Source organism: Parastagonospora nodorum (genome assembly GCF_000146915.1).
Source record: "Parastagonospora nodorum SN15 chromosome Unknown scaffold_19, whole genome shotgun sequence".
Lineage (NCBI taxonomy): Eukaryota > Fungi > Ascomycota > Dothideomycetes > Pleosporales > Phaeosphaeriaceae > Parastagonospora > Parastagonospora nodorum.
The window spans coordinates 96,639-123,744 of record NW_001884567.1 but is presented as its reverse complement, the minus strand read 5'-3'; the positions used below and the strand labels follow the sequence as shown (position 1 = coordinate 123,744).

Below are 27,106 nucleotides of genomic sequence, written 5' to 3'. Positions count from 1 at the left end.
TGATGCATCACCGGTGCAGAACGCCCAGCTCGCAGCTGAGGCTCATTCAAGCCGCTGCCAACGCCGCTGCCACGAACCCAACCAACTTCTTCGAGGACATCAGCGACGAGCTCAACAACCGCACTGCATGGGAGGTCTTCAGGGACTTCTTCACTCGCCTGTTTGGCCCTAGGGACGACGATGACAACGACAACGAGCCGGCTGCTGTCACCATCACGGTCACGCCCACGCCTGCGAATCCTACCGGCCCTGCCTCGTCCGCTATCGAGATCATCATCCCTGCTGATCCTTCAGCTACACCTACCCCGGTTGTAGTCTCCCTGTACCCGTCTACTACGCCTGCCACATCTTCCGAGGCCGAAATCATCATGTCAATTCTGCCGATTGGAGACCTGTCCAGTGCTATTAACGCAAGCTTCCTCACGCCTATCTTCGTGACTGAGTCAGAAACAGCGTCAGCCGTCGAGACTTCGCCTCCGTTCCCTGTCTTCAATTCCACTACAGGTTACGGTGGCCCTGTTCCCACCGCTGCAAACATCACAGGATGGTTCAGCACCAACCCGCTTGTCACTGGCGTCCCAGCACCCGTGAACTCCAGCCTGCCCTCAGGAACTGGAATCGCGCTTCCTATTGAGACAACTCTTCCTATTATCAACGTGACGATTCCTCTGATCAACATCACGGTGCCTCTCATCAACATCACTGAGACCGTCGTCGAGAACGCCACCTCAACCACTGTTGTCGTTATCACTGAGACCGTGTCTCCCGTCCCCATTGTTGGCACTGGCACCGCGCCTTCAGTTTCTGCTGGAACTGGTGTCCCCATCGTCATTATCGGCACACCTCTCTGGCCCAATGCAACTTACGGCGAACCCACCGCCGTCGTTGCGCCTGTTGGAACTGGATCCAGCGCTCCTCTTGGAACCGCCATCTCTGCTCTTCTCGGAACTGGCGCTACTGCCGTTCTTCCTATCCAGACTGCGGTCTCCTACGGAACTGGTATCCCCTATGGCACCGGTTATGGAACTGGATACGGCACCGGTGCTACTTACGGCACTGGCTCCATCGCCGTGGCTCCTCTCGCGACTGGCACTGGCAGCCTCCCAGTTGGTACCGATCTCCCCATCGCCGCCAGCCCGTTGTACCCCAACAGCACATACCCCAGCGGAGCCAGTGGCGCCGTGTACCCTTCAGCTCCCCTCCTGGTGACCGCTGTCCCTCTGCCCAGCCCCATCAACGTCACCTTCCCCGAGGGGACTCCCATCGCGCTGCCCAGCCCAATCAACGTCACCTTCCCCGAGGTAACTCCTATTGCTCTGCCCAGCCCCATCAACGTCACCTACCCTGACGCCAATGTGTCCACCGCTGCTGAAGCCATTGAGGGAAGCGTTACCTTCGTGCCCATCACCGTCACCGGTGTCCCGGGAAGCAGCGTCGCTGTCACTGTTGCTATCCCCGCTGCGCCTTATGCCAACGTCACCGCCGTTGAGAGCGCTGCCCTTCCCTTCGAGACTACCGAAGCGCCTGTTTCCGTCGGAACTGGACTCCCAGTCTCTTCCTACGCATCTGACGTCGCGGCACCGTACGCCAACACCACCTCGATCGTCACCGAGACCGAGACCGCCACCCCAATCGTGATCCTCCCCATCGCGACGCCAGAGGTCGTTGATGCTGGTACGTTGAGCGTGTTTATTCCCTTGCCCACTGGAGGATACGGCCGTTAAACTGCTTTTTCCGCACATGCATCGTTTGAAATTTTGTTTGTCCCTTGAGAAATGCGATTTATGGCATGAGACATGATAAGTACGAAAGCGAATCTTACGATTGCATGAAACACACGTAAGAGCTGGAAGGGGTCTGAACGAGATGGAGGATGGAGATTGATGACGATGAATGTGGAGCAAGGTGTTTTTACTTTATGGGAGGTCCTAATGTAGTTACTTTAATGCGCCTAAATGATGCATCATGGTGATACTTTTGGACCTTCCCGTGTAGTAGCTGTTTTCTTGCATGTGTCTGTGTCTTTCCTCATCCTTCACTCAGGGCTTGCGTTTTGTGCTATGTTCTTACTTCTTCTCTTTCTCTCTTCTCCTTGCTTGCCTCTTGCCCCTCCTAACTTTATACTAACACACAAACCCAGGCCTCCTCTCGCTCCGCAACCTCTGCGAAAACACCCCCGATGTCCACACCCTCACCCTCCCACTAATCTCCCGCTTCTACGGTCCCGCCGCCTACCCGGCCCTCTTCCCCTTCCCTGGCTGCACTGTCCCCAACTCCCGTCAAGCAATCCAAGCGCCCGGCCTGCTCGACTGCTCCGCGCTCGGCGTAGAAGTCCAACACTGCCAATCCCTCGGCAAGCGCGTACTCCTCAGCGTCAAAGGCTCCAGCCTCGCCGCTGTAGGCGGAAACAGCAACTTCGGCAACCCAAATTCGCCTACGGAGCCTTTTGGCGTTGGGTTTGGCGACGAGGGGGTGCAGAAGAGACAGATTGATGGGTTTCTGAAGCCGGTCCTTCCAAATTTGAACTTGGGACATGGACCGGTTGTTTTCCCTTCCCCAATTGTTACATTGGGCAAGCCGGCTGTTGGTGAGCCGCTCAATGTCGGCGTGAATCTTGGTCCGCTTGCTAGTGCAGGCGTCTCGGTGGGCCAGCCAGGTATTGTTGTCGATGTGAACTCGCCGGTCAGGGTCAGTATCAGTCTCGGTCTGGGACTCGGAGGAGGTGCTACTACCGCTAAGCTTGTGTCGAGTGTTAGCACCACCAAGCCTGCATCAAGTGCTAGTACTAGCAAAGCGGTTTCGAGCGTGAGTGCTAGCACGCCGGTCTCAAGCGTTGCGTCTGTCACCGGTACCAGTGCGGGCGTGTCAGTCTCGAGTGCCATTGCGGCCGCAAGTGTCAGCGTCGTCGGATCGGTCTCGAGTGTCAGTGTCAGCTCACTGGCCTCAAGTGTCAGTGCCAGCACATCCATCTCAAGCTTCAGCACCAGCGAGCCAGTCTCGAGCGCCAACGCTGTCGAAGCATTCTTGAGTGTCAGTGTCGGAACACCGGTCCCAAGCTTCAGCACCAACACTCCGATCTCAAGCGTCAGTACTGTCGAACCAGTCTCGAGTATTAGTGTCAGCGAGCCAGTTGCATCTGCCAGTGTCACTGAATCCATTACAAGCGCCAGTGCCGTTGAACCCAGCTCCGTCATCGAGTCGGTTTCAAGCGTCACCGCTACCGAATCTGTTTCAAGCATTGCTGCCGACGCAGTGTCGAGCATTACTGCTGAATCAATCTCAAGCATTGCCACCGAATCAATCTCAAGCATCGCCGCCGCCGAATCAGCTCCAAGCGTCAGCGACATCTTGTTCACCTCAATGGTCAGTGTCGGCGAACCCGCCTTAGGTCCCAGTGCCACCGAATCTGCCTCCAGCGTCAGTGACAGCTCACCGACCGCAAGTGCTGCCGAGTCCACCGCAAGTGCCTCATCCGCCATCTCCAGCGCCTCAGCCGCCTCAACACCCAGCACCAGCCCGACCGTAAACCGCCCCATCATCGACAACCCCAACGCCGTGCTCGTCGCCGAAGTAAACCCCCTCGTGACCGCCAACATCACTTTCCCAATCTCCTCTACTGCATCTTCTTCACCCTTCCCAAACCTCTTCTCCCCCTCCCACCCCCCTTCCTCCTTCGCTCTGACCCTCTTCTCCCTCTTCGGCGAAGGCCACACCGAGCGCGCTGACTTGCGTCCTCTCGGCCCCACGCCCCCCTCGGGCGCGTCCCCCAATGGAACGGAGTGGATCAACCCGATCCTCACGGCGCTCCAACGCCCGCTCGGCGAAGAAGTCGTCGTCGACGGCTTCGACGTGCAGATTCCCGCGGAGTGGAAGGGCACGTATCAGGACGGGCAGTTTGCGGATCTGGTGAGCAGGTTGAGGGAGTTGCATGATGAGAGTTGGGAGGAGAGTGGTGGGGTTGTCGGCGGGAAGGATGATTTGGGCGCGGATGGTAAGGGGGTTGTGTTCTCGGGGTGGATTGGCGGCGCGTTGAGGACCAGGAGCCCGGGATTGACTGTTGTGGCGGATCAGCAGAGGAAGGGGTGGGTTGAGTGGAACCCTATGGCTGACATGTGAAGGCGGTGACGATGTTGTTTGAAGGAGATTCTGGATGGAGTGGAGAGAAGGATGTGGACTGATGAATTGATGGACGGTTTTATACGACTAACTTTTATGATAAAAGCACGCAGCGCGAGCTGTGGAGTGCTCAGGTGGTTTAAAAGTATCAATTCTTGTAATGACTCAACATGATTTAGGACTTCTTTCAATAGTGGTAGATTAGAAACATCACAAAAATAGGATTTCAAACGTTGCGGCCAAGTTGGCGCTTTTCATTTTTGTTGTTCGTCGTCATATCTCTGGAGTACCTGTCACGCACGTGTTTGGTTGCATTTGCGCTGAGAGTGATATTCAATCACTTATCGAAGACAGTGATGTCACCTATCTCCGCGTGAATCCCCGTTGAGCTTGATCCCATCCAATTCCCATTCCACCTTTTTGTAATTCGACCGCGAAGCACTCGCGCTTGTGAAAAACCAACCGATGGTTGTCTCATACGTTGCGAGAGTAGTCGGTGTGACGAGGCTTCACCATGCCGCAGTGGCAGCGGAAGCATCACCCCAGGACTCGCCGTTGGCAGCAGCGGTGCTCTCGTCAGCCCAGTCGCCAGTAGAAGCAGTAGCAGCAGTACCCGAATCAACTCCACCAGATCCCCAGTTGCCAGTAGCGGCACCGGAGTCACCGCCAGCACCAGCAGCGCCCCAGCCGCCATCAGCAGGCTCGACAGCCGGGTTGGGGCAGCGACCAGCACCGTGGCCAAACTGCTCGCAGTTACGGCACTTGACGCGGGACCAGTCCTTGGGCTTGTCGCACTCGCGGGACTGATGGCCCTCCTCGTCACAGTTGCGGCAGCGGAAGACACGGGGCTCGGGGCACTCGCGCGACATGTGGCCGACTTGCTTGCAGTTGTGGCACTCACGTCCACCGCTTCCACCAGACGCATTGGCAGGCTCAGTACAGTCGGACTTGTTATGGCTGTGGTGGCCCATTAGCATTTCAGTCTTAACATACGGAGACAGTGAGTTGACTTACCCAGGCTGGTTGCAGTTGAAGCAAACACGATCAGATCCTCCACCGCCACCGCCCATAGGCTTGCGAGGCTGGGTGCACTCAGTCTTGCGGTGTCTGTATCATGTCAGTCCTGATACAGCAAGTAGTAAGATATCACATACCCGACTTCTCCACAGTTGAAGCACGCCTGACCACCACCAGAGCCACCCTTGGGACAGTCACGCTTCTGATGGCCAGTCTCACCGCAGCCATAGCACGCGCGGTCGCCGCCACTTCCACCGCCGCCCTGAGGACAGTCGCGCTTCTGGTGATCTTCGCTGCCACAGCCGAAGCAGGCACGACCGCCACCACCACCGGAGCTGTTGTTGACGTAGCCAGAAGTACCAGTGTTCGCGCCAAAATCGGCGGTACCCCAGGCAGCATCGGTGGCGGGGGCACCCCAGCCCGTCAGTAGCAGTTGTGGAGGTGAAGTTGTTGCCGCCAGTGTCAGCAGTGAAGCCGGTGGCGTCACCACCGAAGCCGTTGGTGTCGGTACCATCAGCTTTGGCCCTGTCCTTGACCTCAGACTCACGGTGCTTCTTAGAGTTCTTGTGGGCGCTCCAGTCCTTGGTCGGGATGATCCTGTCGCAAAGCTCGCAGGTGGTGAGGTAGGGCTGCTGAAGCTTGGGCTTCGGATACGGGTTTGACGCCATGCCCGAAAGCTGAGCGGCAATCGCAACACGCACCATAGTGACGGGCAGTGTTGGTTGTACTGATTTGATGAAGATCTGCGCGTACGTGGTCAGCGCGTGGGTCAGGTCAAAGGGTGGCCGTCAAGATGGCCACAATAGACTGCAGCCGGCCTTTCGATCGAGGAGCTTGCAAACTCTCATTCAGTCTGCGCATAGAGCTTTTGCGTGATTGTGCAGAGTTTGTGCGCACGCCGCCCGAAACGGCAAGAGCCAAATCGCGCGCTGCAGGTGAGGTAGACTTACTTTTCGATCGAGTACGCGGTGTCAGACACACAACAATCGCCTCGTCTGCTCTAATCGAAAGAAGAGAGTGATTGTGTGTAAGGCTTTCGCAATCAAAGTGTGGTGGAGCGGGGATGTAGGAGATGGAAGGCAAGAGATGTTATGACAGAAGGAGCGACACCGTGCAGACTACGCGCAACAAACAGACGCGCCGTTGCCGGAGAACAGCCGGCCAATGGAACGGAGAAGAAGCAGGCAGAAGTCTGGAGAGCGGTGAGTATGAGTACATTCGTTTAAGGTGACAGGTGATCGCATGAGCAGGATGCTCGTGCGACATGACAGGGCAACGCGGCGGTGACGCTGCAGTGTTATACCACGGCAGGGAAACCTGGCGGCTATCATCAGACATGAGCAGTATCTATGAGCTCTCTTACCTGAGAAGCAATTGTATGCTCAAAATAGGCCTGCAGCAACAAGTTCGCATGCATGATAAACACGCGACACGATTCTATTAGGGATGGATGGTCAGCATATGTGTAGCAGAAAGAATAATAAATCATACTGCAGGGTTTAGAATGTAGCGTGTACTCACAATCATACATCAATGAAAGGAACTGAATATCAAAACAATCCAAGGTATCATATCTTAGATTCACTAGGGTATCACTTCTTCACTTGTTACTTGCTACCACTTCCCTCACCAGCCGTATTCCCCCCTTGTAGTACCTTCTGCCTATGCTCCTCCTCCAAGAGACTCTGCTTGCGCACATACTCCATGACGATGTCCTCCTCCGTCTTTTGTGCCTCCAACTTCTGCATACTCTCCTGGTGGGCTTTCTCGCTCATCTCCAGCGCCTTCTTCAACTCCTCGTCTTCATCCGCGGGATGAGTCCCATTCGCGCCAGTAGCATCTGCAATGTCGTTCATGATTCCACTCTCTTGCGCTCCCGACGCTGACTGGTACTCCTCTGGGTGTGCGGCATGTAGGTGTGCGAGTTCTTTGGACTCAGCAACAATCCGCTGAAACTCCTCGTCGTCTTCTGTATCGTCATCAGAATCCCACTCGGAATCATGACCGTGCTGCCGACGGCGCGACGTGTCTAGCAAGGACTGGCGAATCGTCTCTTCAAGTAGCCTCTTCTCTTCAGCAGTGCTGCCGTTGCGGCCAGCTTCGTCGAGACTGGCTTGCACGGCACGTTTGAGTGCTTGTTCCTCCTCTTCTACACTAGCCGTTTCGGGCGTGCGGTCGAGTTCAGCAATGGATGCGCGGATAGCGTTAGCGACGAGCTTGTCTTCATCCAGGTTGCCATGGGAGTTTTGCGAGATGGAAGCAGCGATGGCGGCTTCGAGTTCTCGACGCTCCGCCTCTTCTTCAGCAATCAGCTGCGCCTCAAGGGATACCTGCGACTCTTGGGTCTCGTTGCTGTTTGTGCGTGGAAATGTTGCAGCGTGTCGTTGTCTCCAAGCTGGTTGTTGTCCTGGCGGAATTGTTCGCGGTCCTGGTTCCGTCGCAGCGCTGCCATGACTCACACTATGTGTCAGGGACGGCTCCTGAGACCCACTGTGCTCGTTGATGGCTGGTGGAAACGAGGGTTGCGCCTCTGGTCGTTTGAAGTGCGAGTTCACCCGCGCCCATCTCTCTTGCCTTCTCTTCCTCTTATCCTGTACGAGTGAGTGCAGGGAGTCCATTTGATCTTCGGCAACATTCTTCTTCTTCTTGATCCCGACCTTGACATACTTCCATTGACTGACTATGGCGTCTCTTTCCCGTGTCGAGAGCCCGTTTGCCTCGTCGTAGCCCTGAGCAATGCGAGCGGCAATGATATAATTTTGCACGGCCTTGCCCTTGCCCTTGATCATTTCTTGATAGATTCCTTTCATAGCATAACCTGGCACAGCCCAGGCACCGCCCATGACCCGGAATGGGACGCTGAAGATGCCCTGACCAACACCTTTGACAAAACCGACGGCACCTTCTTTCTTCGCGCCCTTGTATGGGTCGGTGACAATGCCAGTAATGCCATCATATAAGCCAAAGCCGAATTCCTGAATCTGTGTCAGTATCTGTCACAAAGAGGTGTTTTATGAAGCCTACCTTGGCTGCGGTTCTTACTCCGCTCTGGAAATCAGTCACCTTGTCCACTTGGCGAACCTCTGCACCATACAGCTTTGGTACGTTATGAAGGCCCTTAGCCACGTTCAACGAAAAGTCCATGGGCGACTTGAAACCCGCACCAATGATCCTGGCAAGACCTTTGCCAGTATCAACAGCCGAAGTCATGCTTTCTTGAAGATCAGGCCCTGGCTTGTCTGGTGGTGGAGTCGCTGTGCCGCTGTTTGTACGGATTCCTGTAGCTGTGTTAGAGCTTTCACGTCGAAGAGCCCGAGCGCGCTCTCTTGATGATGATCGTGAACCTTGAGCAGATTCAGCAAGAGCTTGGGACATGAACGTCTGTCTATGAGTAGGTGTACCTGGCGTACCTGGGCTCTGCACAGCTGTCTTGTCTGTGTTACTCCTGACGGGAGCGGTACTGTCGATAGAAACATCTGTATCATTCGTCTCAGTCCTCGTAGTAGGGGGGCGACCGGCGCCACTAGATTCTGCGGTCGACGAAGCATTGTCGCCGATGGCTCTCTCTTTACCCTTCTTGCTTGCTCGCGCGTCAGGATGTATATTGAGCAACTTCAAGGTCTGAATGGGCATATCAGCGACGCCCATCATTATCGACGTTGCTGTCCCCATTATGGCACCAGCACCACCTGAGATAGGGTCAACGGGTCCGTCGTCGATACAAAACTCGCGCGGGCGATGCCTGTCCCTGTTAGCCTTCGCCCCAAAATTCTGCCTGTCCTCACATACAATTTGAGCTCCGAGAAATTGAGTTCTCCCTGTTGAGCAAGTACCGTCGCCACTTGTGCGCTGAGTTTTACCTGTGTTCGCTTGACTCTCCAGACTGCAGGTCGATTTGGGAGCACGGCACATCGTAGCTCATCGTACCTTAGCATTTGATGGAATGCCTGTGCTCCCTTTTGACAACCGTCCTCTTGCTTGATCTTGTTGCACAATTCTTGTGCACGCTCGAGTGACTGAGGCTCTAATGCCTTGTTGATCGACTCGGCCAATTTCTCTGCCGTGAGATCCTTGTACGGAACAGGATCTGGTCCAGCACCGGCACGTGCGACCATTGCTCCCCAGAAGGGCTGGTCTCCGAAGAAGGGCACAACGACTGTTGGTCTGCCGGCGGCGATTCCAGCAGCTGTTGTTCCAGCTCCACCATGGTGAACAACAGCAGAAACGCGCTTGAACAGCCAGTCATGGGGACAGTTCCCAAGCATGAAGACACCTTCAGGAATGCCGAGCTCATCAGCACCAAGGCCACCCCATCCCTTTGAGACCAATGCTCGCCTTCCGGTCATCTTGACTGCCTCGAATATCATCTTGGTCATGGCATTGGGATCATCGACGACAATCGAGCCAAAGCCGATATACACAGGTGGCTCGCCTGCATCAAGGAAGGCGGCAAGGTCCGCGGCGGGCTGATAGTTTTGCGCAAGGTCAAGGAAGTAGAAGCCCGCTACAGAAATGTGGTGGTTCCAATCCTTTGGCTTTGGAATAAGTGCAGGAGACCTAAAACGTGTTAGAGATAATTGATAATTTGAGGTCCATGGACGTACCAGCAGTAAGTGAATGGAACCTTGAGCCGAGCAAGCATTGCTGGTGCCCATACAATGCTAATCGGGTCTAAATGCAGGCTGTCCTTGCGGAAGCGATTGATCACATCGCCCAAGCCCTGCCAGGTTAATATGTCGACCATGATGTAGGAGATGTAGTTTGTGATGTTCGCATCAGCGTTTGATGACTGGATGTTGGCAAGCGGGTGCGGAAACTGCTGGGTCGGCGACCAAGGCATAGTAAACATCATGTGCAACGGGATACCAAGCTTCTCGGCGCAATGAATGTGACCAAAGGCAGGTGGGTTCGCAATGATTGCGTCTGCGACAAAAGGCCTCTTCAGCTGTTCAGGTAACTGGTCCTCAATGCCCATCCACTCCTCCACGGTTTGTTTCAGCGGATCAACTCCAAGACCGTTACCAGTCTCAATGCACGATCTCCATGTGCCGCGCAAGATCTCTGCGATGCCTTTCCTTCTCTTGCCAATGTCACCACTCCGCATCGTGTCAAATCCTGGCATCAAGCCGGGGTTCTTGACCATGAAGGCCATGAGCTCGGCAGGATCTCCTCCAATGCTGAAAAATTCGAGTCCATTCTCAATTACAAAGTCCTTGAAGGTGGGATGAGTTGCTAATCGTACGCGATGGCCGTATGTATCCTTGAGCACTTTGCCCAGCGCCACAAATGGCTGCACATCTCCTCGTGATCCTACCACTTGTATGACAACATTCAACGGTGGAGGGGGTCTTTGTCCGGGGGCTCCTCCGAGGAATTCTGGGACGTATGGCGGTGGTGGGGCAGGGTCTTCTTGCACTTGGCTGAGTTGCCGCTGAATTTGGGGGAGAATGAGCTGCGAGAGTGCGCGGCTCTTCTGATCGATGCGAATGTCGACTCGCCCATCATCGGCGACTATCGCATTTGTTCCTAACCCATTGTTGTCCTGCAGCTGCCCAGGGAGCTCAGTGTATGCGGGTGGAGGTTGGTCCGGGTTCGGCGCAGGCTCTTCTTCGCCAAGCTGGTGTTGTGCGCCATAGTCGAATTGAGAGTGCGACCGCTCGCTGGGGTTTGTTAGCACGTGAAGTGTATCGGGAGTCTGCATACTGACGCGTTCTGCGCGTCTGATGGGCGGTATGCGCTAGCATATGACGATGCCTCAGGTTTTGTTGTCGACTGTGCAGATGCGCTATTCTGCGTCTGCTGGGCATTGGACTGGGACGAGCTGCCAGCCTCGTCGGTGGGATGATTTATCGTGAGTTGCTCAGTGTATGTTGGTGGTGGCGCTCGATCCTGTTCTTCTTGAGGAACGTCATTGCCCCGCGCGGGGTGAGAGCTCGACATTTGAGCTGTGGAGTGAGAAAGGTTGGAACAATCAATACTGGAGAGGTCGAGCGGTCATCTTAGGGAAGTATGGTAATATAACCTTCTTGTCTGAAAGCCTGATATGCTGGGCTATGGGCTGCCTTGTACGAGGCGCGCTATGTCACGGTAATCGGCCGATAATTGTCGTGATTGGCGGAGAGACTTCCTTGGTGGTTGATCCAGGTAGCTTCGTCATCGGTTGCACTGCCCTGCATCCTTAGACTACGCCTCACCTCATGACACGCTGCACTATGATGGACGTCCCTGGGTGCCATGGCCTTTCACGAGACGCGCAATACTTCGTACAGTGACAGAGCTAAATCGCCGAAGCCTTATCGCAGCGCCAAGATGCCCGAAACTTTCCGCTTCCGTTCGCTAGTCTAATCTGTCAAATCTGCGTACGTCGTATTCGTATGCATCTTCGTATTAATCGCGACACCATCCACCATCATACAGCAGAGTCACACCGGATAGAAATATGATATACGCATCGTAAAATTTTTCGTTCTCCGTAGTTTCCCTTCACGTATCTCGGTTTCGGACCCGTACCGCCGAGCCTAAGTCCTCACGCCAGCGTTTTCGCGCACGTAACGGGCATCGAGCACTTCGCTGCCGCGTACTTCATCACCTCCAGTTCCCCCACGTATGGCTTCCGACTGTTGATATCTTCTACCTAATAACTCCGTGAGCCGACTGCTAGAAAGTGTGTCGTCGGAGTAAGCTTACCACAAGTGCGCCCATACGGTCGGTCCGTCCCAAGACTTAGTGCAATCGGTGCTGACAGAAGTCGCAATCTCTCGGTCCCTGTGCACTGTCATGTCCTTGTCGGAACGGGCCGTGCTCGTAAAAGTAATATCGCGAGTCTGCTCCATTGAAGAAGATGCCAACGAGAGCCTCGCCAACCAAAGAAGCTGCTCTGTTCGCGTCACCTTCTTGGCAGCAACTTGGTTCATTGGAGACAGCCCGGATGCACCGTCAGTACGCAGGATCTGTGTCTTCTGGGACTGATCCGCAACCTGCTTAACGAATCGGCTACAGGTAGGTGCTGAGTCTGTGCTGAGTCCCTGAGCAGTGGAAGAAAGCTTGATGTGAAACGCTGGGACGTGGTGAGTTTGCTTGATGCCCAAGCATGCTGCTCGCATCGAAAGTTTGAACATCGTGGTGGTCTTCGTGTGGCTCCGGGTAGGGTTGCCGAGGTGGCAGTTCAAGTAATGTTTTGTAGGTAACGGTGCTGAATTTGACTTTGTTCAACCTGATTCCGAAGAGGTTGAGTGTAGTGTATTGGAGTAGATATGCAGGTTCCTTGTAGGTGAGGTTACACTGCTTGCATCTTCACGTTGCAATCCTATGGAAGGCGCTAGTCCTCGCTCAATTGTTTGGTACCTGAGAAGGTGCATAGGCATGTGCTGGTCGTAATTGGCTCTGGACCGCGTTGGCTTTTCTGGACAGCTCCTCTCCCTTCGGAGCGTTCGTACATCGTGTCCATCATGCCTTTGTGCGAAACCAGTACAGATAGGGTATTGAAGATACACAAACGCATCATCAATGACTTGGCCAAAATCTACAAAATGCATCTGCTGCTTTCGTCGACGAGACCACAGAATCTTGCATCGTGAGGTTCGCCCTAAACTGCTTACATCCTAGTGGGACTGGCCCATGCGTCTGGACCCTGGATTTGTGGGGAAGCGGCGTCATCTGCGTCGTTCATCTGGAGCGTGAAGAGCTGACATCGAGTCGCAAAGCTCACACGCTATATAGTAGACGCCTGAATATACCTAGATTCACTTGATTGAGTTTCGGCGTGCAGCTATAGACATGGCGCAATAAGAGGCCGGCGCGTACTCAGCCCCCAGCCACCTCCAAGAAGCACCGTCAACAGAGCTGTCGGTAGCCTTCTGAACGCTCTCTTCTTTAGCTACTCGACTTGACCACATCCTCAGATCTTCGCCACGATGCTGACCAAAACGACTCTCTTCTTTGCAGCATGGATCGCTCCAGCATTAGCATGGAACACAGATGGTCAGTCTACCTTAGTTGTAACTTCGAGACAAGAGCTATTCGATGCTGACAAGATTTAAGTACACAATCAGATAGGTTTCATGGCCGAGACCTTCTTCACGCCCAAGACCACATCGATCCTCTCCCAGATCCTCGAGTCTCAGTACAACGAGTCAGTAGGCCGTGCCGCAGCATGGGCGGACGGCTACGCGCATACAGCCGAAGGACGCTTCTCGTACCAATGGCATTGGATAGATACTCACGACTGGGCGCCTGATCACTGCAGTCTGGACTACAGCCAAGATTGTGCGAAGGGTGGCTGCGTCGTGAGTGCCATAGCAAACCAGACGGGTATACTGAAGGATTGCATAACGCAAGTGAACAGTGGCGCACTGAGCGGAGGTACGAATTTGACATGCTCGTATGCTCTCAAATGGGTCGCGCACTTCCTAGGCGACATACACCAGCCGCTACATGCGTCTGGGCGAGCCGCGGGTGGGAACTTTTACAAAGCAGTATTTGGCAATATTTCGACCGAGCTACATGCTGTAAGTCATTTCTCTGCTACTTCGCGATTCGTAGGTGAAGCTCATCATAAATAGGTATGGGATGGCTATATTCCTTACTACGCGGCAAACGTCAGCAAGCCGTTCTCGACCCAATCTCTCGACCCCTTCTTCTCCGATCTCGTGTCACGCATACGAAAGGACCTCTTCTACGAGGCACCGTACATGTGGCTCGCTTGTAGCGACCCAACGACACCCGAGAAGTGCGCTGCAGGCTGGGCAGTAGAAAGCAACAGATGGACTTGTGATTATGTTTACAAGTATGCAAGTAACGGTACGGACCTGGGCACCAATGGCTATGCTTTCGGCGCGGTTCCAATTATAGAATTACAGATCAGCAAGGCAGCACTCAGATTGGGAACATGGCTGAACAAATTGGTCGACGGTGTTCAGTCGGACGAATATGAGATGCAGGAGCTCTAGTAATGCATACCAAGCCACATTATGTGACCATACTCCTTCTGCGACCCCGGGTTCCGAAGTATGCGAGGTCTTAATTGTGATAGACACCTCGTGATGAGCAGCGATCCACCGTGAACAACTGCCGAATTCGTCTGGAGAGAACGCTCCGGGGCCAACGACGCCGCCAACTTTGACGAAACAAACTGCGAACTTCTTCTGCCGTCACCAAAGCGCCTAGGACGCCACTATGTGCGGAGAAAAGCATGGGGAAACCGCTAAGTGCGGGAGACTTTCTTTAGCAACGGATCTTTGTCGGTCCAGGCACCAGAACTCCACCATTTATTGCCATCGGCTAAGCTCTCAGTACATTGGCGTCATGCGTTAACACGGCCGGCGTGCACTGACACTACGGCACTTGGGAAACACATGTACTGCGTATGCTACCAAACACCAACATGACGGCATGCGACCAGGGTGCAAACGTAGCTTGCTCTCGCTAGCCTAAGCCCATATCCAGTGTCGAGTCGATGCATAGATCCTAGTCATCTCCTCCCACTCAGTATGCAGAACCCCTGCATATCCCAATGCAACTTTCCGATCTAGGACAGATCCACATATTGCGACAAGATATTGCGACAAGATATTGCGACAAGATATTGCGACAAGATGTTTTCCGGATTCTCAAAGGACGCTATTGACCAAAGAAGAACACCCGCCGCATCTCAATCAGTATTTTAAGTTGCGTGACGACCCGTAGGACTCGAACAGCCAGGCCTCAACGTCTTCACCATCCTTTTCAAGATGAAGTTCGAACAATCTCTCTGGACCTCGCTGCTCGGCGCAACGAACGTCTTTGCGGCCCCTGCCGAACCCACATACGCCGACTGTCCAGACACCAGTGCCGGTGGCGACTTCAACTCGAAATGTGCTGCCATTGCTTCCACGTTGGCCATTGAGCATGGTACCGTCCACTTCTCTGAATTCGTTGCCGCCGGTACGAATCTCAGTCTGTCGGATAATGACCCCACATGCGAATCGTCTGTTGTGGTCCTGGCGGATATTTGCCGTATCGCGCTATCAGTGGCGACATCAAACAGCTCGGGCTTGAACATGGAAGCTTGGTTGCCGTCGAATTGGACAGGACGATTTTTGTCTGGAGGTAATGGCGGACTCAATGGGTGCGTTGACTATGCCAGTTTGGCGTATACGTCTAGCCTGGGCTTCTCTTCGGTTGGAACCAACAATGGGCACAATGGTACAAGTGGATTGCCGTTCTTCAACAAGCCGGAGGTTTTGGAGGACTTTGCCTACCGAGCGTAAGTACAAAAAGAATCGTGCCCAGAGGCTACCTTTGAATGTATACTGACACCGTGAACAGAATGCACACTGGTGTTGTGACTGGCAAGCAGATCACCGAGGACTTCTACGGGAAGCCGCACGACAAGTCGTACTACCTTGGCTGCTCGACCGGTGGACGTCAAGGCTTCAAGTCCGCCCAGGACTTCCCAGACGACTTTGATGGCATCATTTCTGGCGCCCCTGCACTTGCTTTCAACAACTTGACGTCTTGGAGTGGTCATTTCTACACCATCACTGGCCCTGCAAACTCGTCGACTTTTGTTACCATGCCACAATGGGTCATGGTCCACGAAGACGTCCTGAAGCAATGCGATGAGCTAGACGGATATGCTGATGGTATCATCGAAGACCCTCGCCTATGCGAATACGACCCTGCTGGGCTCACATGCGCCGAAGGCTCTACAAACTCCTCGAGCTGCCTCACACCAACTCAGGTTGAGACTGTCCGAGCTGTGTTTGCGCCACTCTTGAACGCTCAAGGCGACCTTGTGTACCCCCGTTTCCAGCCTGGGCCCGAAGTTATCGCCTCTGCCATTCTTTTCAATGGCCAGCCATTCCCCTACACAACCGATTGGTTCCGTTACGCCATCTACAATGATCCAAACTGGGACCCTTCGACCCTGAACACCACCGATTACGACAATGCCGCACGCATCAACCCATACAACATCCAGACCTGGAAGGGCGACCTCAGTGGCATCCAAAACCGCGGTAGCAAAGTCATCCACTGGCACGGCGCAGCCGACATGATTATCTCCTACGACAACTCACCGCGGTACTACGAACACGTCTCCTCTACTATGGGCCTCTCCCCTTCGGAACTAGACGACTTCTACCGTTTCTTCACAGTCTCCGGAACCGGTCACTGCAGCGGTGGTAGTGGAGCGCATGCGATTGGCCAGGCTTCAGACGAGCTGAAGAGCCTTGATCCGAAGGAGAACATTTTGATGGCCCTTGTGGACTGGGTTGAGAACGGCAATGCGCCAGAGTCGCTCGTTGGTACTAAGTTCGTGAACGATACTGTGTCGCTGGGTGTGGAGTTTCAGCGCGCGCATTGCAAGTATCCTAAGCGTAATCAGTACAAGGGTACGGGAGATGTTAATGCGATTGAGAGCTGGGAGTGTGTCGATTTATGAGCGCCGGGTGGGCCTTCACTACATGTACATTTTTCACTGTACCGTGTTAGAATAGCAGTACCTTTCACTTTGACCTATTGTCTTAGCGCAATGCGCGCGACTCTCTGTCACTTCCACTTTTAACTCCCCGAATTCTGCTGTTCTCAGGCCGAACTATCACCTACGTCTCACTGCACTACTCGACACCCTTATAAACTTCTGCGCCTGCTACTTCTCAACCACAACGACCCATGCGCCAATCAACCATCCCTGATACCAAACTCTTGCCCATCTCATCAACGGCCCTCCCGGTTGTCAACAAACCCACCATGTCGAGCAGAACTCCTGACCTCATCTCAAACCAGCCCGCGCCATTTGCTACTGGTACCAAAGCGCGACCACGCACACCTACACCATACACACTGCCTTCGAAAACGTCCGCCGACAAGACAGCCTCCGACACACCCAATTCTGACAACCCGCGACAGGCCCGTCCGGGCCAGAAGCGCAAGCACTATACCTCCGACGGCGACTATTGCGACGATCCATGGCCACGCAAGATGCGGAAGATCAGGCCTGCTGAAGAGGGTGAATATCCGGGTTTCATTGAGATGTCGGTCGTCGATTCCAGTCTAGCATCTGCTGTTGGTACAAATCTGGAAACCTCACCATCAAATCCAGTCACTTCACAATGCCAGCTGCCGACCCCGGCTCCCTCGCCGGAATCCTTTCTGCCTCCTCCACAATGTCACCACCCGAGACACCCGGCACACTCAGCTCTACGAAACGAGCTTACTTGTCCGATGTGTTCTCTGAACCATCTGGTATCGGAGTTGCACCGCGTGGAACGCAGGATGCTTAAGCAACCCACCGCGAGTAAATGGAGATTTCTACTGCTTGGGTCCGACGCAAGCAAGCCACGACGAAAGATTCTTGACGCATATGGCAATGACTTTAGTCACCGACATTGCAGGCTACGGTTATCGAATCTGCAGATCAAGCTAGAAGATCTGGCGCTGAAGGAAACCGGATTCGAGAATCTTTTTTTATTGGACCATCCCGAGTTGACGACCAATAGCCAAGCTGGAGAATTGTTCGACGACACTTACGGTACTCTCTACAAATACACCGCAAAGTATGCTTTGGCTTATTACAATGCGTCCGAGGCGCGTGGGGACTTCACTCGGACCCCAGATGATGACGCTAAATACGTGCGAGAGCGCGGAAGAGAGCAGGAGATTGCGAAACAAGAAGGATATCCGGAAGACCCAGATGATAAGGCACGTACACATATTCGGACCTGCACAACCGAAGCACAACAAGCATATGTCGACAACTCCACAGTTCCTCCAATCTCAGACGACACAATTGCCTCGCCCCCGAAACGCCAGTGCCGCAACGCCAAGGCGAAAGTCTCCTTCAACTCTGATGCGCAAGTCTGCATCGAGAATGATGTCGATAGACTCCGCAAGCAAGCCTTCAACTCCACTTGCACTTCCACACCCATCGGTATCGTCCGCACGGCTGCGTCACCAAGCGAAGCCGATGCCAGTCTTGGGTCTCGCTTCAACACTGACCCTCGACGCCGATTTTACACTATTCCTACTAACCAAACCAATGATGGCCGGCATATGTATTCGTATAACCGAAGGTCAAGCAGCTATGAGTCGGGTCAGTGGGCAACATCACCAGGCTCGCCAGCTGTCGACACTAGCGGATATCGGATGTGTAAGAAGGACCCAAAGATTTGGGATAGATATTGCAAGTCGCTGCAGTATCAGGCAGCGACATGGGACAGGAGTGACAAAATGAACGTGGGTATTTAGATCTAGCTACTCTTGATAGACTTCGAAGTACTTCGAACGCTTTGCGATGAATTGATGAAAGTTTGAAATGTTCCTGGCTCGTAGATAACATCTCAGTCCTTCTCTAATAGCGATCTGAGTAGAGCGTGGGCATGTTTTCACGGCACTTGGTGGGTCCGCTTCCGCTGTTACAATCATGAAGTGGAAGTGAATGCCAACAAGGCCATATCTAGCCATTCACTTCCGATATCTTCGATCATGATCTACGTCATAGCAATTGTAGCTCACCGGTACTTTTCTCTACCAATCCTGAACCATCTACTCCATTCTCTTATCGAACAATAACCTACGCATCACCTTCGAACATGACTGAGCATTTCAGCAACCCCCTGCGTTCGCGGAAGACACCGTGTGGACATGAGCTACACCCTGCCATAATGAAGAACTACAGCTCACTCTATGGTCGCCAATGCTCCTGCTGCCGTATGAACAACGCAATGTTCGACGTGCGAAGGTCGCAGGACTTGATCCTGGGTAACGGCGGAGTCCACACGTGGCGCGACAAGTGCAGAGACGACAAGACGATGAAGATGTGGGAGCGAACAGTCCGGGGAGCAAATCGACGTATAGGGCGCGAGCCCATTGTCAACATCCACGGAGAAGATGGTAGCTACCGCGCCTCGAAGACGCGCTTACTCAACCTCGCCCTTAAGCTTGAGGAGCTGTCAGCCCTAGAGCGAGCATGGGAAATGGAGCAACCCCCAGAAACCAGCTCGCCCGCCAACAGCCCAAAGATGAGGCGCATGCAGTTCAGCGCGACAAACGCAATGGCACTCTACAACGGCGCCGTCGAGACAGGCATTTTCACAAAGTTAGAAGAAGACTGCAAAATCTACATGCGCAAGCGCGGACGCGACTACCAGGCCTCCGCATCCCCAGAATTCCCAGACAGCGACTCCGACGACGAAGACTTCAAACACAAATTCTTCAACGCCAACGCTGCTCAGCAGACCTTCATCGACACCTCCTTCCCGCAACTCGCGGACCAAGACACTTCCCCACCGAAGCGCAAGCGCCGCCGCATCGACGCCTCGCTCGCATTTAACGAGGAGGTATACATCCGCTCCGAAAACGACGTCGACGCCCTGCGCTCCTCCACTCTCGGCCTGTACGTAGACGTCGTTGAGAAAGATTCTCCGGCCCCTTCACCGCCGGCATCTATCCTCCGGACCACGCCGTTGAAGATTGATCCTAGACCTCGCCGCGCGTACCGCAAGCGTGGCTTGAACAAACACGACGGCGCTTTGAGGTATACTGTGCGTTGGGACAGGCGGACGAAGTGGTATCAACGGGGCGCTTGGGCAGTGGGAGAGGAGAGCGATGTTGTGAATACGAGTGGAAATGGATATAGTGATTGGCAGTGGGAGCAGTATTGTGAGGCGCTGCAGGATGAGGCTGAGGAGATGGATTTGGAGATGGAGATGGAGTCAGGGGTGGAGAAGAAAGAGATCGCACATGAGGAGGTTGAGGCGGGGCAGGAGGAGCTTGGAGATGAAGGAGTGGAGGTCGAGAAAGAAGAGCCTAACGCTGTTGAATGGAGCATTCAGCTTCCGATCGAGACGGTGAAAGTCAAGGGGTTAGCTAAGGCTATCATTGCTTTCACGCATGCGAGAATGTGGCGGTGAAATGAGCCTGGTTTTTTTAAATGCTAGCACGTCGTTTCTTTCTATTTTTCTTGGCGTAACTGTCGCAACTGAAACAAGTATTCGTAAAGTATGACATGTCCATACAATAGAATCTATTCATCGCGACATCATATGTGAGCACAAGAGGCTCGGCTTGTATATTGTTAGTAAGTGATCTGAAGACCTCCCGGAAGCTCAGTCAGCCCTACATCACATCAGTTAGCCAAATCCCAGTAGAAAGACATATACACTCCAGGATAACTTACACTCATCAACAGGTTCCTTGACCGTCTGCCCAACCTCACACCCCGTCGAAACATCCGCGCTCTGCGTATTCAACCCCGTACACGTGTTTCCAAAGCACCTCTGATCCATTGCTTTCTGCAGCGCACCCTCTTTCCATCCGAACACGTAGTCGCCATGCTGCCCATACCCAGTGCCATCGCCCATCGAGTACACAAACGGCTGCGACCCGTCTTCAGGCCAAATGCTCTTGTCGTTGAAGGGAGTAGTATCCCACATAACTTCGTACATAAGCTGGGGCATCTTCACTGGATGGGTAGATGGACATGGACCACCGGACTCAAAGGAGCCGCTGGATGGGTATGCGACGTGATCTTTGTGGTTGGGGCTGTCGAGGTCTTTGCCGTTCCAGCATGTGGGGAATGTGATGGTTGTGCGGATGCCACCACCGCAGGTGGCGTGAGGTAGGTCGAAGGTATCTGCGCCGGTGCATGGAGCGCCGCCGAAGGGGTCTTGTTGTTTGTTGCTGAAGCAGCGGTGGCAGAGTTGTTTTTGTTGGCCTTGATGGACGCGTAGGCCGGGGTCGCCGACGAGCATGCGGAAGCCCTGGTTCTTCTTATCAGTGGAGTTGAAGGTAGCGAGAAGATCTGAGATACCTTTGGAAATGCAGTTACTGTGGATTTGCCATCGTAGGGTGGGATGTAGTACACTGTAACACCCTCCCTTCCGTTCAGTCCTAAGTTGACCATCTGCGGCACGCGCTTGAACGTCCCGTTCCTAGCCTTGAAGTATAGGTTTGCAGTCCAGTAGTTGCTCAGATCTTCGGCAAAGTCGCAGCTGGTGCATGTCGCTTCCAGTGATGGATCAAGTTCGAGTGCGGGCATGCTAACATTGAACGCATTGCCACCGACGATCTGATGATTATGAGTTGATGGTGCGATTCCAGGCTGGACAAGTGGATCGATCCGATCGATCACGAGCTGCGAGCATTGAAAGCGTAGCATAGACGCCGTTGCGAACTGACGGGCCATGAGACCATGACTAGGCGCCGTGACTGCATGCTGTGCCACAAGCAGAAGACTCAGAAAAATGAATGGTGGATACATCTCAAGTTCCTGGGTTTTATCTTAAAGTATAGTGTAGAAGAGTTGGAAACCCGGTTCAGAGTTGCGTCCTCTTTTAACTTGTACTTACCCATGGGTGTACCGTCGCCGTTATCTCGACTTGTAAGTGCTACCCCACAGATCATCCCATAAAGGCCCATGCATTGGCCTTGGTAGACTTGTCATTACTACTTCGAGGTCGTGCGGTGAATTGCCGGATATGAAGTTGTATGGGACGTTGCCATCCAGCCAATGAAAGCTCAGTCGGAGATTTGACATGGGTTGAATGCTGCAGAGGGACATGCCTATTGCAGCCTATGAGAGATGATAGCAATAATCGTACTAAGTGATAAGACTGGAACTACGTGGGATGGATTTGGATACTTGGAGGCTGGAGTCCGATGTGGTAACATAACTGAAGGTTCTCTTGTCTTCAATACGCTCCTTGCGCTTGCACCCGGATTCAAAATCACAATAAACTGTACTGATGCGCCCCTGCATCTAGTCCTGAGTGACGGCTCGAGTCGGAGCCTGAACTGTTGTCGTTCCGGCTGTTCAGCAATCCGGGTTGTGCAAGTTGACTAGTCTCGGGCCCGAGGAAGCGAAGTACGCTACCTTCACGCCTTCCCGGGCAACCTTTCAGCTCTGCGCGATGTGCACCTTTAACAAGGCAGTGATCTGATCGAACAAATGATGGGCTCTTTTCTTGGCGTATGGCAGTCATCCAGCAAGCTGTCTTAACTATACTGACGTACATGATTGCATCATGGAAGAGACGTCGTAAGAAAAAGTGTCGAGTCGGTTAAGGTGCTGTGCAGACACTGGGCAAGTATGGGGGTAAAGAACACTACGGGCTTCTTCATATGCTTTGGCTCCACGCGACGATGCAAGTGTATCGAGGAGTCTGGTCCTCGAAGGCCATGACGCGATTGAGAGCGGATCCTCGCAGTTATCAGTACACATGAAGCAGCGGTCAAAACGTTAGAGTTGCTAGATCCGGTGAGATCGGTCTAGTGTGCAGGTACATCGGGTCCGAGGCCAGGGAACGATTGATCCGTGTGGCCACGGAAGTCTCTCCGCACCCTTCCCCGGTTCCGCAGATTTAAGTTTCGAAGTCAGCTGCAGCTTGCCAGGTAGCTCTCGTAGTCTATGAAATGTACAACGGTGTAGCACCGAGATTAAACCTAGTATAGACCATCAGTATCGACCTATACGTGGCTTGATCCATTTATTTCAGATCCATGTTAGGATAACTTCAATGGCCCCGCTGCTTTCCTTCTGCAGTTACATGCCATCATTCATGACAACATCAGCTCCTGGACCAACGTTTTTGATCTGTTTGATCGTGCTTCCACTCGTTGTTGCAGCACCCATAGAAACAAAAACTATCATGGTCGAGGGCAACAGCCAAGTGGTGGCATATGATCAACGACCAGCTTATCGCACAGCAGTGGTTGTTTTATGCACTCTCTACGCATCCCTGCTAGCATTAGCTCAGGGTGAGTACGCGACTTGCTGTCTCAAACCCACCTCGCTAACAGAGATAAGGCTATCGAGCAGGCCGAAGTACCGGCAAGACAACAAGTAAAGCCACAGAAGCATTAGTCATTGCGCAAGGGATTACTTGCATGGCTTTCATCTTTTCAGTGGGCATCAACATTGCAGGACTTGGACTCGCGACGGATGCTCAGTGTTATGCCGTTATACGAGTGTGCATTGCATTGTACATGGCGGCCAAGATCTTCCTGTATGATGTGCTACCTCTCCGAAGCAGCTCGAGCTAATAAAAAACACAGAACGCTATTCCTCCTTGAACGCGTTCGCGTTGTGCGCTCACCGTTCATCGAACGGAAACGCGACCCAATCTGGATCGGAGGCACTATCGCGACTGTTTGCAGTTACCTCGGTGTCACTGCATTCGAATTCATCCAACCAGAATCGGAACTCTCACGAACCGACGGTCTCTGCCGTATCGGCATCCAGCCAAATGCAGCAATTGGGGTGATTGTGCTAGACACTGTCTTCAATGTGGTGTTGACTATCATTTTTATCCAGCAACTTCGACCAGCGGTAGGTTCAGCTGCTCATCGATCACTGAGCGATGCACGAAGTGGCAATAGGCATCGCAGATCACCGTCGATAAGCCGTCTTTTGAGCTTGGAAGAAAATGGCCTGAGAGCTTCCGGGAGGACGTCAGCTGAGAACAGCTTGCGGGCAATGCTGTTCAGAAATCTGGCTGGTTCAGTGTTGTTGCTGCTCAACACCATTGTCCCGAACGTTATATTTCTGACATGGGGCTTCGCTCGATGGAGCCACACTTGTCAACTCATGTGCCTTACGGATAGTAAGTCTTACTTGGTCTGATTGTGTTGGTAGTCAGCTAACAGGATTGATAGTCGTATTTGGTATGCTGGTAACACACTGGCTTACAATGCGATCGCCAGGGAGGCAGACTAAGTCCACCCACCAACCATATCCTTTTCCTGCTTCAGACTCAGTCCATGGACACTCCAGTTTGCACTCTCGACGACCAACAATAGATGCGACAATATTCCAGCCCAGTAACGAAACACCCAAAATGGAAGTTCAGGTCACCCTCAATCCCCGCTGAACGTATCAATACTATTGTACATATCCTTCGCTGGTAACTGGCTGGGCAGACGCTGATATTGCATTCTGAAACACGCATCTTCTGCCGATAGCTCGCGCCAATCAACACTGCCTTTCGCAGGCAATCGAGCCCATTCAGCACCTACTCTCTCAACCCCCGGATTGACGCGACATTTCCACCTCTTGCACTTCCCCCCACACCCCACGCAGGCAAACCCCCCACCATTCCCATGCGAACACCCCGAGTTCGCTGTCCAGCCATGGCCAGCATATCGCCTTTGCAGCCGCGTCTTACTCACGTCATGATGCTTGGCCATGTCGTACTTTGGATTCGTGAGGACGTTGTCCTGCCGCACACCACTCCTAGCAGTATTCCAATACCACGCGGCATTCCCCTCGACACAGCGATCGATAACATAGTCGCTTTCCTGGAGCATGATTTCCCGACACTCCGCGTCGTCTGCGCCACGCATCACGACCTCGATGCCGCCTTTGCTGCATCGCTCGAGAAGTCGCTTGCCTTCTCCCGTTACGGCTTGAGGCTCGGACAGGCGCAGCTCGAGGTCGGATCGTTGGATGTTTGCGAATTCACGGGTGGAGTGCGAGGGCAGTATCCAGTCGGATAGGAAGAGGTCGAGCATGTGCGCGTCGACTGCGTTGGATGCGCCGAAGACGAAACGATGCCGAGGGATTTCTACGGGGTCGTGGGGATTTCTTTGCTTCATGTACATGCCCAGGAATTGGCGGAGGTGGTCGGATCCTTTGTCTGGATTGTATGCCTCATTAGGCTCGTCGATTGTGCGGATGTATGCGATGCGTTGGGGAACAGACGCCATGGTTTGAGGATTTCAGACAATGTCGGTTGTGGTATTTGAGACATTCTGGCAATATTTGGTTGATTGGGCGTCTTCGTTCGCTGACCGTTTTGAGTCACGGTGTCGACTAAGTTGGTGACTGGTCTTTGACGAAACCTAAATTAGCAAAGCGCGGATCCAGATACCAGTAAATACGACGTCGCCACCTGTATACCTACACCAGGCACTGGCACAACCCTTGCTGACAGCACTCCAAAAGCCACTAAAAGACCATTTGTCGTCACGACTCCTGGGCATCTTCCTACCATGGCGGACATTGTCCAGCAGGATACGTCCATGCAACGTTTTCAGACCGCAAGTGAATCAATCAACACGTTTCAAACGCCAAATAACTCGCCCATTCTTTTTTGAGCGGTTTGGGGAAGGCACAGCCAATTTCCTCGTCCTCAGGGGAGGGGCCCGAACTACATTCATCTCCAATGGCCGTTACCGTGCTACTACCATATATTTCTCTCCACGCCAAACCCTACACCTAGTATCCATACAGGTTAACATGTTCCGTGGTACTCTCTCTGAGCTTCTTATTCTCCTTGATCAACATCCACCGAATGACCCATGCGCACGCAATCGAGCAGAGCGCAAAACCCGCACTTGCGCCGAATCCGATGCCATAGCGGGGCTTGTCGGTCTCGGGCCAGAGATATGCGCCGTAGATGTATCCGATCTAATATTCTTGTCAGAAACACCGTTCAGGGGAATGAAGAAAGAAGTAGTCTTACCTGTCCACCAACATTCGTCATCGCAAGCACAACAGCCTTCTTCTCTTTCGTCTGACTCAGTGTACTCGAAGCCCAGCCGATGATAACTGAATTGACGCTGTATGCGCCCATTGGGAAGATGAAACACGCAATATACCGGCCCGCGGTGTTCAGTGTGCTAGCTGCGATGACGAATCCAACCACGGCGACGAGAAGCCCGATGGTAATATGCCACGTGCGCTCGTGCATGCGGCCCGAACTCCAGCCCGTGAAAATACCCGCAGCACCCGCGAACAGGAAGGGCGGACACGTAAGGACCAGCGTGATGGTGCGGTTGAAGCCGAGGGTGCGTACGACACTGTGAAAGTCAGCTCCTATCCCACACTCCCACCATATAACACCGCAAACTTACGTAGGGAAGAACGAGTTGAAACTGCACGCGCTGAGATGGAAATTCTGCATGAAGCAGAACAGCCACGTCCTCGGGTCCCGACACGCCTGCCTGAGTCCCTCCATGCTACTCACCGCCTCCGTCGAATCGCCCACACGGTCGCGTTCCATGCGTGCGTGAGCGAGTTCACGCTCTTCAGGTGTGAGCCAGGAAGTAGTCAGCGGTGTGTTGGGCAGCAGGAAGAAGCCAAATATAGCGACGACGGCAGTCACGGCACCCTCGACGATGAAGAGCCAGCGCCACCCTGCAAGCCCTTTAAGCCCATCCATGCCCGCGAAGACACCGGCAGCAATCAAGCCCGAGAAACCCGTGGCGAGGATCTGTGCGCAATACAGGACGGCGATGCGTGTTGCGACTTCTTTGCGCGTGTAGAAGATACTTAACATGTATGTTGCTCCGGGGTAGAACTTTCACATGGTATCAGCGCAGCACTCTGAAGATCTCAGTAACGTTCTCACCGGCGCTTCTGTAATCCCCAAGAAAAATCGACACGCGACCAGACCGCCAAAGTTTTGTACTAGGGCGGTGCAGGCGGATACAACGGCCCAGATGAGCATCCACGCGCTCATGTAGATGCCAGGTTTTATGCGGGTGATGAGCATGTTGGAGGGGATTTGCATGAGGACGTAGCCAACGAAGAGGCTGAGAGTGTTAGCATGGGGTTTGATTGAATGGGTGGATGGGATGGGGACGAACATGCTGACGCAAGTATTGAATTGCACACCGGTCATGCCGAGATCTTTTTCGAGATCGTTGAGGCGGGCTTGTGCGATTGCGTTGCGATCGACGTAATTGAGGAAGTACATGATGCATAATGTTGGCTTTGGTACTTGTCAGTTTGTGTTCAAACGGTATAGGATGAGAAAACATACCATGAGTCTCCAATCAATCTTCCTCACCAGCGCAATCTCCACGGGATCCGTCTTCGCCTCCGCGCCCGTATAATCCGCATGTTGACCTTCCAACGCGCTGGATTTAAGCACCTGCTCGTCGAAGTGCTTGGGCGACTTTTCGTCCTGGACGATGGCGTGTTTGGTGTCCATCTTGAAAGTCCTACTCAAAGCACCAGGAGGAGGAAAGAGAGAAAGAAGTGAGTAAGCAG

The 27,106-nt window shown here is 53.4% G+C and overlaps 14 protein-coding genes across 14 annotated transcripts; 8 read left to right on the top strand and 6 right to left on the bottom strand.

Annotated features, from left to right (window-relative positions):
- Positions 1–368: 368 nt before the first annotated feature.
- SNOG_11324 (hypothetical protein) lies at positions 369–1,724 on the top strand (the record flags this gene model as incomplete). The annotated part of the gene is made up of 1 exon (XM_001801517.1): positions 369–1,724. The coding sequence occupies one exon, from the start codon at positions 369–371 to the stop codon at positions 1,722–1,724; it is 1,356 nt and encodes a 451-aa protein (XP_001801569.1).
- A 165-nt stretch (positions 1,725–1,889) lies between these two features.
- Positions 1,890–4,373, top strand: SNOG_11323 (hypothetical protein; the record flags this gene model as incomplete). The annotated part of the gene is made up of 2 exons (XM_001801516.1): positions 1,890–1,905; positions 2,141–4,373. 2 exons carry the CDS (start codon positions 1,890–1,892, stop codon positions 4,114–4,116), a joined length of 1,992 nt encoding a protein of 663 aa, XP_001801568.1. The 3' UTR covers positions 4,117–4,373.
- A 252-nt stretch (positions 4,374–4,625) lies between these two features.
- SNOG_11322 (hypothetical protein) lies at positions 4,626–5,837 on the bottom strand (the record flags this gene model as incomplete). Its single annotated transcript, XM_001801515.1, has 4 exons — positions 4,626–5,073; positions 5,131–5,223; positions 5,271–5,468; positions 5,548–5,837. 4 exons carry the CDS (start codon positions 5,835–5,837, stop codon positions 4,626–4,628), a joined length of 1,029 nt encoding a protein of 342 aa, XP_001801567.1.
- A 497-nt stretch (positions 5,838–6,334) lies between these two features.
- On the bottom strand, positions 6,335–11,073 carry SNOG_11321 (hypothetical protein; the record flags this gene model as incomplete). The annotated part of the gene is made up of 8 exons (XM_001801514.1): positions 6,335–6,450; positions 6,497–6,570; positions 6,655–8,126; positions 8,176–8,411; positions 8,544–8,881; positions 9,061–9,690; positions 9,738–10,750; positions 10,837–11,073. The coding sequence occupies 6 exons, from the start codon at positions 11,071–11,073 to the stop codon at positions 6,741–6,743; spliced, it is 3,840 nt and encodes a 1,279-aa protein (XP_001801566.1). The 3' UTR covers positions 6,335–6,450; positions 6,497–6,570; positions 6,655–6,740.
- A 743-nt stretch (positions 11,074–11,816) lies between these two features.
- On the bottom strand, positions 11,817–12,251 carry SNOG_11320 (hypothetical protein; the record flags this gene model as incomplete). The annotated part of the gene is made up of 1 exon (XM_001801513.1): positions 11,817–12,251. One exon carries the CDS (start codon positions 12,249–12,251, stop codon positions 11,817–11,819), a length of 435 nt encoding a protein of 144 aa, XP_001801565.1.
- Positions 12,252–13,046: 795 nt separating this feature from the next.
- Positions 13,047–14,081, top strand: SNOG_11319 (hypothetical protein; the record flags this gene model as incomplete). The annotated part of the gene is made up of 3 exons (XM_001801512.1): positions 13,047–13,113; positions 13,189–13,640; positions 13,695–14,081. The coding sequence occupies 3 exons, from the start codon at positions 13,047–13,049 to the stop codon at positions 14,079–14,081; spliced, it is 906 nt and encodes a 301-aa protein (XP_001801564.1).
- Positions 14,082–14,515: 434 nt separating this feature from the next.
- Positions 14,516–16,555, top strand: SNOG_11318 (hypothetical protein; the record flags this gene model as incomplete). Its single annotated transcript, XM_001801511.1, has 3 exons — positions 14,516–14,534; positions 14,818–15,376; positions 15,439–16,555. The coding sequence occupies 3 exons, from the start codon at positions 14,516–14,518 to the stop codon at positions 16,553–16,555; spliced, it is 1,695 nt and encodes a 564-aa protein (XP_001801563.1).
- A 308-nt stretch (positions 16,556–16,863) lies between these two features.
- On the top strand, positions 16,864–18,360 carry SNOG_11317 (hypothetical protein; the record flags this gene model as incomplete). The annotated part of the gene is made up of 2 exons (XM_001801510.1): positions 16,864–17,178; positions 17,530–18,360. 2 exons carry the CDS (start codon positions 16,864–16,866, stop codon positions 18,358–18,360), a joined length of 1,146 nt encoding a protein of 381 aa, XP_001801562.1.
- A 344-nt stretch (positions 18,361–18,704) lies between these two features.
- Positions 18,705–20,024, top strand: SNOG_11316 (hypothetical protein; the record flags this gene model as incomplete). The annotated part of the gene is made up of 1 exon (XM_001801509.1): positions 18,705–20,024. The coding sequence occupies one exon, from the start codon at positions 18,705–18,707 to the stop codon at positions 20,022–20,024; it is 1,320 nt and encodes a 439-aa protein (XP_001801561.1).
- A 219-nt stretch (positions 20,025–20,243) lies between these two features.
- Positions 20,244–21,151, bottom strand: SNOG_11315 (hypothetical protein; the record flags this gene model as incomplete). Its single annotated transcript, XM_001801508.1, has 2 exons — positions 20,244–20,873; positions 20,924–21,151. 2 exons carry the CDS (start codon positions 21,149–21,151, stop codon positions 20,244–20,246), a joined length of 858 nt encoding a protein of 285 aa, XP_001801560.1.
- Positions 21,152–22,760: 1,609 nt separating this feature from the next.
- SNOG_11314 (hypothetical protein) lies at positions 22,761–23,571 on the top strand (the record flags this gene model as incomplete). The annotated part of the gene is made up of 4 exons (XM_001801507.1): positions 22,761–22,869; positions 22,919–23,117; positions 23,167–23,440; positions 23,491–23,571. 4 exons carry the CDS (start codon positions 22,761–22,763, stop codon positions 23,569–23,571), a joined length of 663 nt encoding a protein of 220 aa, XP_001801559.1.
- Positions 23,572–23,661: 90 nt separating this feature from the next.
- On the top strand, positions 23,662–23,827 carry SNOG_11313 (hypothetical protein; the record flags this gene model as incomplete). Its single annotated transcript, XM_001801506.1, has 2 exons — positions 23,662–23,714; positions 23,767–23,827. The coding sequence occupies 2 exons, from the start codon at positions 23,662–23,664 to the stop codon at positions 23,825–23,827; spliced, it is 114 nt and encodes a 37-aa protein (XP_001801558.1).
- A 140-nt stretch (positions 23,828–23,967) lies between these two features.
- Positions 23,968–24,816, bottom strand: SNOG_11312 (hypothetical protein; the record flags this gene model as incomplete). Its single annotated transcript, XM_001801505.1, has 1 exon — positions 23,968–24,816. The coding sequence occupies one exon, from the start codon at positions 24,814–24,816 to the stop codon at positions 23,968–23,970; it is 849 nt and encodes a 282-aa protein (XP_001801557.1).
- Positions 24,817–25,327: 511 nt separating this feature from the next.
- SNOG_11311 (hypothetical protein) lies at positions 25,328–27,047 on the bottom strand (the record flags this gene model as incomplete). Its single annotated transcript, XM_001801504.1, has 5 exons — positions 25,328–25,519; positions 25,575–25,911; positions 25,966–26,411; positions 26,463–26,825; positions 26,877–27,047. The coding sequence occupies 5 exons, from the start codon at positions 27,045–27,047 to the stop codon at positions 25,328–25,330; spliced, it is 1,509 nt and encodes a 502-aa protein (XP_001801556.1).
- Positions 27,048–27,106: the final 59 nt, after the last annotated feature.